Source organism: Rhipicephalus microplus, chromosome 9 (assembly GCF_043290135.1).
Source record: "Rhipicephalus microplus isolate Deutch F79 chromosome 9, USDA_Rmic, whole genome shotgun sequence".
In the NCBI taxonomy this organism is placed as follows: Eukaryota; Metazoa; Arthropoda; class Arachnida; order Ixodida; family Ixodidae; genus Rhipicephalus; species Rhipicephalus microplus.
In genome coordinates, this window is record NC_134708.1 from 82,759,926 (window position 1) to 82,773,800 (window position 13,875).

The following is a 13,875-nucleotide window of genomic DNA, read 5'->3' on the forward strand; positions in this document are numbered from 1 at the left end:
TGCGTGAACGAACAAGTAGAGGATCGACAAAACAAAACAAAAGCGGGAGGAAGGAGAGGGGTGGAGAAGCTAGAACGAGAACCGGAGTTGTCGAAAGTGCAGAAATGTGTTGTTAAACGACGAGCCTTTTAAAACAGACAGAAAGAGAGAGGGGGAGGCAGCAGTGCGCTAAAAAAAAAAAAAAACGAGTGCACACGAGGCTTGGCAGGCGATAAGAGGACACAGAGTCCACAGAACCTAGATATGGAGTATATCTATTTTTTATTTCTTTTTTTTTTGTGTGTGTGTGAGACAAGCGCTCAACTCTCATTCTCTCGCTTTTAAGAGGTCCCCACCACTTGGCAGGTGATTGTCAGAGATATGAATCCGTCTCTTGGGACGGCGCCATACACGGCCGTGAGCGCGCTGCGGGGGTTGACGCGTTCTTGTGCGTCAAGCTATTTCGTTTGCATACACGCGCAAAAGCCCGAGGCCTCGCCGGTTCACGGGGACAACGACGCAACTTCGAGCGAAACACTCCGCGACAGGTAAGTGTAACTAAGCGTTTGATTCGTTCATAAATATGTAACGTGTCATTCATAGAAGGTAAATGAATACGTCAATTAGGACAGGCAACGTCCTCGGAACCGAACCATGAGACTGAAGTAAGTGCGTTCGGCCGGTGTGCTAAAATCATAAATGGTAGTTTTCCACTATCCCGAGCTCAAGAGAAAGATATACAGTTGAACCCCTTTATAACAGACGTGCTCCGGGCAGCAATTCTTGTCTTTTATATGTGACGTCTCCTATAAGCAGGGTACCTTGTATGAATTTTTTTATCAACACCTATTTTACTGTAGGCACACTGGTGCCTCTTATACCCATTTGTCTCTTATATCAGTGTCTCTTATAAAGGGGTTTGACTGTACAACAGCCACATTTTATTACTATACTTACCTACGGTGCAGAAGTCCGGGGGCTTCCAAAGAGGGCTCAGCTTAAACCGAGGACGACGCAGTGAGCCATGGAAAGGAATATAGGTGCAACTTTAAGGAACAGGTATAAAACAGAGTGCCTCAGTGAGCAGACTGGTGTTAAGAATATAGCTTACTCTAAATCATAAATAAATTGACATGGACCGAATGCGCGTAGAGCGTAGGCAAGATAGCCGCTGGTCCGTCATTAGGAGTATATCTGGATTTTAAAAGAAAACAAGTGCGCGAGAAGGGGGTGTAGAAAGTTTGGGAGCCAGATTAGAAAAAGAAAAGTTTGCTGAAGTTTGCGCAGCAAGCACCGGACCCGTTTGATAGGCGGCACACTGGAGAGGCGTTTGCTCTGCCGTAGGCGCATTCCCGTTGATGATGACGACGATGAGGACAATGAAATGGTGACAGTGGCGATGCCGATGACAAAAACACGGACTTCGGAGAAAGACACCAATGTCTCGTTTGTGGCTTTGTTTACCAGTATCGTGTTACTTAAGAGTTATGGGTGTGCGCAAGACGCCTCACAGACTTGTATACATGAGTTGAATCAGTTAGTGCAGATTAGGAGTAGTTTTAATGCATAAAAGTGGCCACAGCATGCACTGGACCCAGTTGATTGGCGGAACACGGGAGAGACATTAGGTAATATCTAGCACAAAGAAAGCACGGATAAGGGAAGGGAGGTGACAACACGTGCGCATATGTTGTGTTCCCCCTTCGCGTCCTTGTGTTCGATTGTGCTAAATATTGTCTTACCAACAAGGCCGCATTTGTCCCCATAGGAGAGGCGTCTGCCCTGAAGTGGGTGCACTCTCTTCGATGGCGACGACGATGCACCTCTTTATCATCGTTCACTGTTGTCGTATACGAAAGCAATCAGTTAATCAGCGATGCCATAGATAACTTTTTTGTCGCTGTGACAAACATTTCTTCCGTTCACGCTTCGCGGAGCCTGAACGTATGCTTTGCCAGCACACCGTCATTGATAAGCATGAGTGTCGGTGTGAATGAATCCGCGCATGTGTGTCTTTTCGGGAGAAAAAAAAAACGCGCGAAATCGTGATTCGTAGTTTCTCGGCTAGCACAGATGTCTCCTCGGCATGGCAGCTCTTTCTAGATTTCTGGAGTGATGCACTTTGGCCTCCGATTCGGCGAGTGCACATGGCACCACTTGCACTTCGGAACTCGATTTGACGTCGTGCTGCTCGAGTTCATCGGCACTGCAGCACTAGCTTACTTGCGAGTTCTCGTCTCGTGCAAATATGCGGCTTGGCTTCACCTTTGCCCTTGATGTGACCGCTGCACCGACAGTCCTGTAGTTTTGTGCTTCACTGAAACTAGAGGAAATGGCACGGCACGGCATGCCACTTTGTGAACTAAGTCCAAAAGGTACAGCCGAATCGAGGAGACCTCAGGTAGGAAGGATACAAAGGATAATCTGCGGTGTTGTTCAACTGTGTTAAGGCACACAGCGTAAATAAATAAAAAAAAACATCGCTCTCCATCATGACGTTTCACTATAGCGGTAACACCGATCATACCAGTGATATAGCATTGCAAATAATAAACAATCGGTTAAAGCGAACGGACACGTGTCATTTTTTATTGCTTCTGCGAACGGTGTGAAACAAAATTGATCAATGCGTCATAAACTGCCCAAAATGTGCACTAAGTCTTTATTTGCGTATGTCGGCATGCATGAGTGCAACGTACTTGTATACAGGCAACCACGCTGTTTCTGAACTACGGTTCAATAACTTTTTGTCTGGCCCGCAGACAATCTCTGCGCAATCTCTTTTTCTTTCTTTCTTTCTTTCTTTCTTTCTTTCTTTCTTTCTTTCTTTCTTTCTTTCTTTCTTTCTTTCTTTCTTTCTTTCTTTCTTTCTTTCTTTCTTTCTTTCTTTCTTTCTTTCTTTCTTTCTTTCTTTCTTTCTTTCTTTCTTTCTTTCTTTCTTTGGCACCGAGGCCAACGAACGAGTTTCATGTTTCTGCAACAAAAACTGTGCTTATATATCTAAGCCCTCTGCTCACGTTCGCGACCCGCGAAAGAAAGATTGTTTATCGGTAGCTCCGAAGCGTGCATCCAGGGTATCCAGGGGTATCCCAGAGACTTAATATTTTAACTGCACACTTTGAACGAACACTAAGCAATCAGTGCACAAACAGTAGCTGCGTACTTTTTCACACATCGCGAGATTGTGAAAAATCACGCGTTTCTTGTCGGGCTAAACACTCCCACTCATCGTCCTCGTAATTATCCTTATCGTCACCGTAATCATCATCAGCATCATCTGTTATCATTTAGAAGTCTAATTCAGAGTATCACATAAGCTGGTAGCATAGGCCTAAATTACGCCCTGGTCATATATGCAAAAGCAAGGGACTTGTTCAACGGTAGATCACCATCCAGAGCGGATTGAGGAAGAGGTTAATTTGTCGCTTTGTGTTCACTGTTTTTAAATTGCACTAAAGGACAACGCGAAACAGAAAATCAACGCAAAAATTAATATGAGAAGGCCGGAAAGGAGCGAGGAATGTAAGGAATGGTGTTTCAGCTCCACTAACACTGTCAGCTAATTTGTAGGACCACCTGTTCACTTCTTGATTTTTAGAGGACCACAGGCGAGAAGTGGAATTTAAATCCGACTACTCGGGTAACTATTGAACTTTCGCGGCACATCATTTGTGCACATACAAATGGTCCACGCCCACACTCGTCCTCGATTCCTGTTCTATATCAGAGCGGTCAACTTTAATCTTGAAACGGCCGAGCAGAGCCACACAAGCGGACAGAGCGCACACTTCCAACTGAGCTTTTATTTTGGCAAATGGCATCATGTATGTAGACTTGCGCAACCGTACACCCGAACGTATCTCCAAGATTAGACAACACTATCGCAACGTTACAGACAAAAGTTACATAGACGGTTCACCTGATTAAGTAAGGACACTTCATGCTCCCATGAAGACAAGGAAGGTGTCATGTAGCGAGAGTTATATCGGCCAAACGGGGCGCTGCAATAATGAAAGGCTAAAAGAGCACCATTGTAATGTGTACAAAGTAATCCAGGGGCACACTGGAATTAACTGCCGCTAATTGTGGACCTTCACAATCGCTTTCACAAACACGATGACGTTATCAATTTGAAGTAGCAGAAAAAGCCCTCGTCACAAATTACCCGAAATATAAAAGAAGCGCACTGTATAGCACGAGTTGACATCACATGTGCCCCTTCGTTGACTTCGTTTACGTCCCAAAACCACTATATGATTATGAGAGACGCCGTAGTGGAGGGCTCCGGAAATTTCGACCACCTGGGATTCTTTATCGTGCACCTAAATCTATAAATTATTGAAGTGTTTGTTATCAACGAGAATAAAATAAAATGCGCCAGTGTTGCGTCGGTCGCCTCATCAAGATATTGAGTATTTAAAGCCAGTCTTGCGCATGCCGGGTGGTGACACGTGACATAGACAAAAGAAAACGCCTCAGAGTGCGAATGTGCGCATGCGCTCATGTCCGATGGTTTTGGCTTTTTCAATGAAAAAAAAAAAATCAGTTCATGTCTATAGCGCCCATCCTGTCTGTGTGTTCCTTCTGTGTCTTTCCGTTTTGCGCTACGAATATGATTCATAAATGAGTTTGCCGACCTATGTCCCACAGCGCCAATACTGTGAAGCACGGGCACGCTTTAGCATATGGTAGGGGGTTGTACACAATCACCTCCTAGTGCATTCAACCCATGTCACATTCAGCTCTGGGAGCGAGCCATTAGCCAACAGCATCATCCAAATAAGCGCCAGCGGGTGGCGAGGGCCGTCGACGCGGCGAAAGCCTACGGTTTCCTGGAAGGCACAGACCCCCTAAAAGACGATACTTGAAGAATAGTCAAATAAAGATGTATACTTTCTCTCTCTCTCTGGCACTTCACCGTCGCGAACGCATACCAACATGCCTAAATGGCAGTCATTCTATTAAGGGGACTAATACGTCTGTTTATAAAGACGGTGTTCTGGCTTAGGATACTTGGAGGGGTGTAGAAAAAGTGGTTAACGATTTAGAGTACTACACACTCTACTATGGGAGAGCATGAAGCCGTCCCACGAAAAGCAGCGGATTCTGCAAGCACAGTCTCAACGAAGCCTTGAACGCAAAAATTTACGTCTGTTTGTAAAAACAAACAGTTCAGCCACCTTGTCGAAGTTTAAGCCCTTGCTGAACGCTGAGCCATCTTTAACTGGGGCCTGCGTTTATACTTGTGAATATAGTCAACCAAAAAGCAAATATTACGCATATCTGAGGCGCAAGTAAACATTATTATTAGGCGGTGCGTTCCTTCACTAGAAAATACACAGATACGTAATTCTAAAGACACCAGTGTTTCTTAGGCTGCGCTGAAAATGCGATGCTATGCGCAAAACAAGGCCGGCAGGAGGCCATTGTCTTTCGACGACATTTGCAGCGAAGCGCGCAGATACGCACCCAATTTTTTTGTTGTTGCTCGATTCGTTCCATGTCGCAGGTAGCACATTCCCGCGCGTGGATCCGTCCAGGAGAGAATCATGACGTCACCATTGCGAGTAGCCGTGGTTGGCGGCGGCATCGTGGGCCTCAGCGCCGCCGTGCGCATTGCCGAGGAAGTGGCGCCCGAGAACAAGCGGGTGACCGTGCTCGCCGAGCACTTCAGCCCGCACACCACGGGAGACGTGGCGGCGGGATTCTTCAACCCTTACATTGTCCACGGAGTGTCGGAGGAGAGGCTCAGGTTAGGACAAGTCACCATCATTGTCATTATGTATGGTCTATACTTCACGGCTACGTTCCGGGGCCGCCGTCGATTCGCGAAAGGAAAAATTGTAGTGAAGTAGGTATTCCGCGCATGCCACTGCACTACAAGCACGCGTGAGTGGGAGAAATAAGGTTAGGTGGGTAGATGATATTTAGAAGTTTGCGGGTATAACGTGGCCGCAGAAAAGCGCAGGACCGAGTTGATTTGATTGATTGATTTGTGGGGTTTAACGGCCCAAAACCACGCTATGATTATGAGAGACGCCGCAGTGGAAGGCTCCGGAAATTTCGACCACCCGGGGTTCTTTAAAGTGCACCCAAATCTGAGCACACGGGCCTACAACATTTCCGCCTCCATCGAAAATGCAGCCGCCGCAGCCGGGGTTTGATCCCGCAACCTGCGGGTCAGCAGCCGAGTACCTTAGCCACTACACCACCACGGCGGGGCAGCCGAGTTGACTTGTGGAACATGGGAGAGGCCTTTGCCGTGAAGTTGGCGTAGTTAGGCTGCTGCGGCGGATGATTATGAAGGGCACTTCGCTACTGTTATAGCACTGCACATATTCTTAGATAGCTTGAAACAGTCGATTAAAGAGACTTTCCTTTTCTAGCGACATGGTTGAGGCACCCATTGCAAAGCGAGGCCAGGCGCGCGATTTACAAGGCGATTCAAACAGTGTCCAATTACGCTATCTCGTTCTACTTCTGAAGGCGAAGCTCAAACGTCTTCCGAATTTTGGCTAAGCATGTGTGTGTTGGCATGTACGTCAGTCTGTAGCCTCGACACTACCATCCTGTGTATTTTATGTGTCATTTGTTCTTACCTCCAACTTTAGCCAGTGACAATTTCCACTTCACTAAGCTTTAGGAACAAGGAAGTAAAATTTTGAAATGTATTATTTGTTGAGGTTTTACATCTCAAAACCACAATACGATAACCAGGGACGCTATGGTGGAGTGCTCCGAAAATTTTCATCACCTAGAAATCTCTAACGTACACCTAAATCCAAGTACACGGGCCTGTAGCATCTCGCCTCCATCGTAATGAGCGAGGAAGTCTTAATTTGAACCTATTTTGCTTCCAAGAAACATGAATCATTGACGTGTTGTGACCGATATTGTTGTGCGTTTGGACTATGTCGGTTCGAAGAACTATGCCTACCATTTCTGTGCAAACAGGAGCAGCTGTGGGCTAACCGTAATCTCGTTATTCGTGTTTTGTATAGATCATGGTGCATGGACGCGTTCAACTTCTACCGACATCTGGTGGAGAGCGCCGACTCGAACGAGCTGGGTCTGGCCGTCATGCCGGGTTACATCCTCACGGAAGAGCACACAGTAGGTATACCGCTGACATTCCGATCGTTTATTTAAGCAGCAATTGAAGTTTTTTCATTGACGAACTAGATCATGGGCTTCTGCGTGGCCACACCGATAGGGGCAAACTTCACGCCGTAAAGCACATGTCCTCCTAGACTCTTCAGCACACGTTTACACTCCCGAGTATCAGCTACCATCACTAACTTAATCATCTAAGAGAAACAACAAGACTGTACTAGACATTTACTCACTTGGTTTTCTGACGTTGATGACCGAAGAAAGGTGATGTCGCACTTGGATCCAAAGACCATTTAGTGCCCACTTTTGCCAGAGACCGAAGGCAGACATTTGTGGAAAATACGTCGTTGCTTCCACTGTCATTTTTTTTCGGCAGTTATTGCTAAGCTCCTTTTCTTATGGAATCGACCACTATCTATGGGGGGGGGGGGGGGGGGAAGTGCCTTCGCAGAGAAATCCATTCCCTCCCTAGATATACGGGGGGGGGGTGTAGGGGGCGGTGGCTAATATATATAAGACCCTTCACGCGCCTGTGCAATGTAATACTCAAACCCGCACAATTTCAAACGCACACATATCGCCTTTGAGAATGACGTGGGCGCTCACTCAGTTTCGTTTTCTTCAGGTTTCGCGCCACTTGCAAACTCGCAACTCCGTAATTTTACTATTGCTATCGTGTAGTGCTTCTTGCATTTTTATGCATTTGTAAACCAAGGTATGGTAACATTTGAACTTATTTGAATTTACTTGTATTTCGTTGCATGTATTCAGATGCCTTATAGTTCAATAGTACAATCTGCCTTCTGTTAAAAAATGGACCTCTGCCCCAACCCTTGAATGCCCTGCAGTGTCTATAATCGGTCAATACACGTATAATGATTAATAAAATTGATTGATTCGTTGATTGATTGATTGATTGTCTTACTCGATCTAGCTGCAAATTAACAAAATGCGGCATCCGCCTGACGTCGACTCAGTTTCTGGTACTACATTAGTGTGTCACGCAAGAAACCACAGCACCACTTGCGTCACATAGGAGTACGATGGCGCTGTACGCGACGTACGTCACAACTACTCGCTCAAATGCGACTGGTTTATAGTGCACTAAGGACAAGCATGCAGATGCTTAAAACACAAGTTTCTCCATATTTTCTTGGAACGTACAAATCAAAGCTTCTAAAATGATTCTTTAGCATTCAACGTCGGCTTAATATATGCCTTTATTCACCTATTAAATCCGCTTAGTAAAGCGTTAGCTTTAGCCAGATGACACCACACACACACACACCTTCTTCCATATAGATATTTGAGTGATGTTGGTGACCCTGTGTGGCTTACAGTGTTACTTCCATAAATTGATTTTCTACATAATCTCGGAACAAGCGCACAGCAAATCAATCATGCTGAGACTGTAACGAAGCCTTTTCGGATGCGAGCTCTGGCGCTTGAATCCTCTTCAATATGGATAACGACGTATTGCGCCACTGGTTCAGCCGGGTATAGAATGGCAGGGGGTTCAAACTTCGTAAAATCTTTAGCGTACATACATGTAAGCGCTTGCACAAGCATACGTATAAAGTATGATTGCATTCCATGCCACTCCCGAAAAATTTCTGACTACGCCACTGTTGTGCACGAATCCAGATGTATAAAATTTACTATAGCAGCGCAGAAATGTTGAGCATGTTTTCTCCCCTTTCCAGCCACGGCCTTCCTACGCTGACGCATTTTTCCACTATAGAGAGCTGACAGCACTGGAGCTGTCATCGTTTCCGAAAAGATATAGGTGAGTCCCACATATACTTAGCAGTGCGGTAAAAAAAAGGAAAACATTAACAGGTAAACTCTATATAACGTTAAGGTTCATTTCACCAGAAAGGAAAGCATGAATTCGATTAAATGTACCATGTGCAAATTAAAGAAATGTGGTTTCTTGTATTTTGAATATTTAAACACGATATTCGGAGCGGTTCACGTGCATTGAAACCCGTTTGCAACAGACCACACTTCTCAGTCGTAATCTGTACACAACTCAAGTGCTTTGTGTGTGTGTGTGTGTGTGTGTGTGTGTGTGTGTGTGTGTGTGTGTGTGTGTGTGTGTGTGTGTGTGTGTGTGTGTGTGTGTGTGTGTGTGTGAGAGAGAGAGAGAGAGAGAGAGAGAGAGAGAGAGGAAGAAAGAAAAGGCACGTAGAGGCACACGTTCCAGCAATTAAAACATAAAGGTGTTAAAATCGAACCTGTAAATTAGGGTACATTTATATGAATAATACTTGACGACTTCACATTCATGTTTTCTGTCCTTTTTCTTAGTTTATTTTAAGTTTTCTCCCTTTTTTACTCATTACTTAAGTGTTCGGGTATGTGCCATGAGAATGAGCTTTCCTTTAGATACTTTTCATCCTAACCTGCATGCCCCTCGTTCCCTCCTGTTTTACCTTGCTTGTATGGGCCGAAGGCTTCAACAGTAAAGTGTGTTCTTCAGACAGTTTGCAGAATAACCGACCAAGGTGACTTATATGACCTAATCTCATTTTAGATACGGAACCTACGTGATTTCGCTGACAATCGAATGCAAGAAATTCCTCCCGTACCTCATGCAACGGTAAGTGTTGCAGTCGAAGACGCGGGACTGTAAAACAGGTGTTCCAAAAGGTTTCGTTGCGTATGCTAGATCAAAGCTACATGCATCTCTGTAGGTCGTATTTGCGAGACCTCCAAGATGGCGGGCGTGCGGCGCCCACAATCTTGGAGGTTATGGTATTCGTATACGGTAATTCTGCCATAGCTCGGCAAATTATATGAAGCTCATTCAGCCTCGCACGGACTCGAACTCACATATTACACATCAAACAACGCAATTATAACGAAATACCATAAAAAGGCATACGAATATTATTACCTGCCGAAGGTAAGTACAAACAATACATCGGTGATCAATATATAAAAGTGACAACTACGTAGAGGATATAGAAGGGGAGAAAACGCATTAAGTACGTGCAGTAGATAATGGGAGTAGATTGAAAAGAAACGCTTAAGGTTTGACGCAAGGACGGAGAAATGAATGCGTCAGCCACTAATTGTAATGTTATATTAATTAAGGCTAGCAGCTAACTTCGCTAGGATCCGACCTCCTGTAGCCCCCTGAAAGCTGGCGAAAGGGTATACTGCCGCTCCAGGGAGCGAAGCGGTTTGCTTTTCGACACGAAGAGGCGAGAGGAAGCGCTATGAGGCACGTACAAGGGTAGAAGGGCGCATTACCACGCCCTTCTGATTAAGTTTCGCAGTTGCACCACGAGTGACACAGTAGCTCTTCGGCTCCTCCCACCGGCAACCATTCACGCTCCTTCGCCCGACGAAAGACATACGGGGCGCTCCATCTCTGCTTGAGCAGAAACGATCGACGGCAGCACTAGCATGCGAGGCGATGTTATCGCGTGTACCCTCCGTGCGACGGAGATAGCCGGCTCGTTTCATTTCTGCTGCAGCTGCGTTCGTCGACAGCGCTCAAGCGCTTTCAGTCGCAAATAGAAGGTACATATGGGCGGGGAGATGTTGTCGGTTGCTAGTTTATACGTGACATGACGGCGACGGCTAAAACCAGCCGAGAGTGTCTATACAATCGCTATCAAACTTGAACATGTTGAATTAGACGTAAATCCAAAATACCTGCTATTTTTTTTTCCCCACCAATTCCAGTCTCGAGAGCCGTGGTGGACGCCTGCAGCAGTGCAGAGTCAAAAGTCTTGAAGAGGTTAGTGAAAGGCTGTTGCATTTGTAAGCCTAGCGGGTACACGTACACTGACTAGAATATATGGTACTTGGACGGTTGACGGAGGCACACACACACAGGAAGGATAAGTGTTGCACTTTTTCTTTCTTTTGTGCATTCGAATGTCTTTGTAGTGGAGGCCACACGCTTTGAATGTGCTTACATTCCATAACTAGCCAAAAGCTACAATTGTTACAATGTTACAAGTGGACGCCAATATTGTATCGTACACACACGCATTCGTTCTGGGGTTTTACGTTCTCGAATTCTGAGACATTTCACGAGTGATCGCAATATGAGGCTCGTTGCAGAACGGTTTAGCGTGGATAACACATAATCTTTTGTGAATGCGCAACTCAACGCACCGCAGATGGGGAACATCTGTACTTCGCCTCCTTTGAACAAACACATGCACATGCCCACCTGTATTTACAATGTTTGTGAGAACAGACAGGAACAAAGAACAGCAAGACATTGAGGAGCGTATTTGCCTTGTGTTGTCCTAGTGTTTTGAAGTAAATATTGATAAGACGAATTTATTACAACCAGAGTTGCACGGCGCGTTAGAAGTAATCAATTACATTTTCTTGTGATATCGTAATATAATCTAGCACATTTTCAAACTAATATTCTGAGTAGTTCAATTACACTTTCTTGTCATTGATTAACGGCAATCAATCACAAAACAAAATCACCTTTTTTTTTCACGATCAAGTTGCAGCCAGTTTTTGACTTCAGTAGAGTGACTTGTAGGGCGAGCTTGTTTATTATTACGGTAGCTTTTATTGCGAAAAAGAGAAAATGCTGTCAGCCTTCTACTGCACTTCTCATTCATAAAAATGATACCACTCTATAGGGACCCCCCGTCCTGTCAGACGGGAGGTCGACCCTTACAAAGCCATTTTTTTTTACTTTCACGTTGGCGCCTTACCTACAAAATCTACCAGAGCGCCAGCAACAGCGAAGTGTGACGATTCATAAATGACATGGAAATTAGCATCGAAGTGCTGCGCAGCTACCAGCGGGTGCGCAACGTGCTGCTGCAATTTTATCCCACCCTTCCCCCCAGCGCATGCATTGCAAGAGCGTTCAGTGCATACCAGCCGACATATTTAGGAGGAAGCGTGGAATAATTAGTAACAACTTTGAGAATTAACGCCCGTTGATGGTTAGGAATATGTAACACAATATAACAAAAGCCCCTACTTCATGCAAGCCTCCAGTCTTCCATATGACATGCGAACTACAGTTGTTCGTTGTAGGCCGACTGAACTTACGTTATTGAGTTACGGCAATTGAATTTCGAAGGAAGCTAACGTTAATATAATCGATTACACTTCTGCAACGCTCAGTTAATTTTCTGAGGCTTTCGTTGATTACTGTCAATAATTTTAAGGAAAGTAGTAATTGTGATTGGTTAGTTATCTTCTGTGATGTGTACAAGTCTGATTCCTACTATACGCTAAATCCCAGTAATGGCTGCTTACACACACCCACAGGCATCGACTACAACTACACTTTTCCCAAACACTCTGTCTTCATTTCATATGTTAGGCTCCACAGTGCACATGCCATGACAAGAAGCCGCAGTCGAACTACGTCTAATTGACATCGATAGGCAGTGTGTTTCGCTTTCTTGTGGGCATTGCGCAGTCGACCTTTTAGCCGCGCATCTTATCATTGCACGTGGAGGACAACACCACGCATCCGATCGGAGTATAGCAGCAGCCGGGCACTCGTTACTTCAGATAAAAACTTCCCTTGCGCGTGCCAGCACCTCCTCCATGTTGGCGTGCTATCCCGCAACGATATCTCTGCAGAAGTGATTGTACGAGTTGTTGCTCGGCGTCGTGTATTACAGCAGCGAGGAATCGGCAGCATCTCGATCAGTACCAGTTTTTAAGATTTTCTGAAAACTCATTCACTTTTCACTCAGTCAAGGGTGCGTCTCGAAAATTTCGTATTATATTTGCACGGTTTTCTGTGTAGATGGTTCCCTCACAAGCTGCGACAGATATTGATTATATGCGAAGCAGCACTTTGACTAGCCCGTGTAACGCTGACCCTCCATGCGTCCGTACGAACGCGCCGCAATGCGCTCCCTTCGCCGCAGTTGTTGGATCAGTGCCTAATCGGTCATGTCGCAGCTGCGCGTTGACGTCACGCTCCCCTCGCAGTGCGCGCTGACGTCACTCTCTTCCTCGCCTGCGGCGTGCTCGTCGCAGCACCCGCAGCTGTCGCCCCGCTCAAGTGCGTGTCGGCGAAACGGAAACTACCCTCCACGAAAAGGGGAACGTGCATCAATTTAGTTTTCGCCAACTTCGACGTCGAATGTCTTCGGGAACCTCTTAGCGTGCGCTTCACCGATCCCAAGGCCATGGTAGACAAGGCAAAACGCGCGTCAGCTCTGGTCTAGCGACAGTGTCCACTCTGAAGAAACGACAAGGCCCACAACAGCCATTACGTCAAACGTATCTTCCAGCGCTTACCGCAGCACCTGCGTTAGCGCCGTTCAACCCGTGATGCCACTCGTGTGCAACGCTGCTGCTTCGCATCCCATTAGGGATACCTTTGGGAAGATGACGTGAAATTATATATATATTCATATTTATTCATTTATTTATTCGTTCATTTATTTACTAGTTCACCCTAACGACCCGGTATACTCCACGCACGTCGACGTGCTGCCTTGGTCAGTGCTTCACTGGAAGGGATCTACATCTAAGAACATGGAACAGTGGTCGTGCTTGCCTTCTGAAACTTTTCCTGCAATGTTTACCCAAGGTAATTCGGGCACTGTGACCGCTCAGCCACCATGGGAATGATAGATAGTGCACCGATTTCACCCAACTTTGTGCTTGCGGCTTCAAACACTTGAGCGGCTTTGTATATTCCTGAAGGGAAAAAAGGGTAAATTTAAGAGCTCGTTTTCTGTGTTAGACACATTAATAATGAGAAGTGACAATCAAATTATACCAAGAAAAGTATGGAGGATGTTATTAGGAGTAATTATA

General features: G+C 45.6%; 1 protein-coding gene across 1 annotated transcript in view; it reads left to right on the plus strand.

The window, feature by feature from the left end:
- Positions 1–333: 333 nt before the first annotated feature.
- LOC119163173 (D-aspartate oxidase) overlaps positions 334–13,875 on the plus strand; it is a 28,624-nt gene continuing 15,082 nt past the window's right edge. Inside the window, exons 1-6 of the mRNA XM_037415120.2 lie at positions 334–527; positions 5,489–5,731; positions 6,981–7,092; positions 8,796–8,878; positions 9,629–9,694; positions 10,789–10,843. Of these exons, the coding sequence (XP_037271017.2) occupies positions 5,529–5,731; positions 6,981–7,092; positions 8,796–8,878; positions 9,629–9,694; positions 10,789–10,843 (519 nt within the window). The 5' untranslated portion in view covers positions 334–527; positions 5,489–5,528. The remainder of the gene's footprint in view (positions 528–5,488; positions 5,732–6,980; positions 7,093–8,795; positions 8,879–9,628; positions 9,695–10,788; positions 10,844–13,875) is intronic.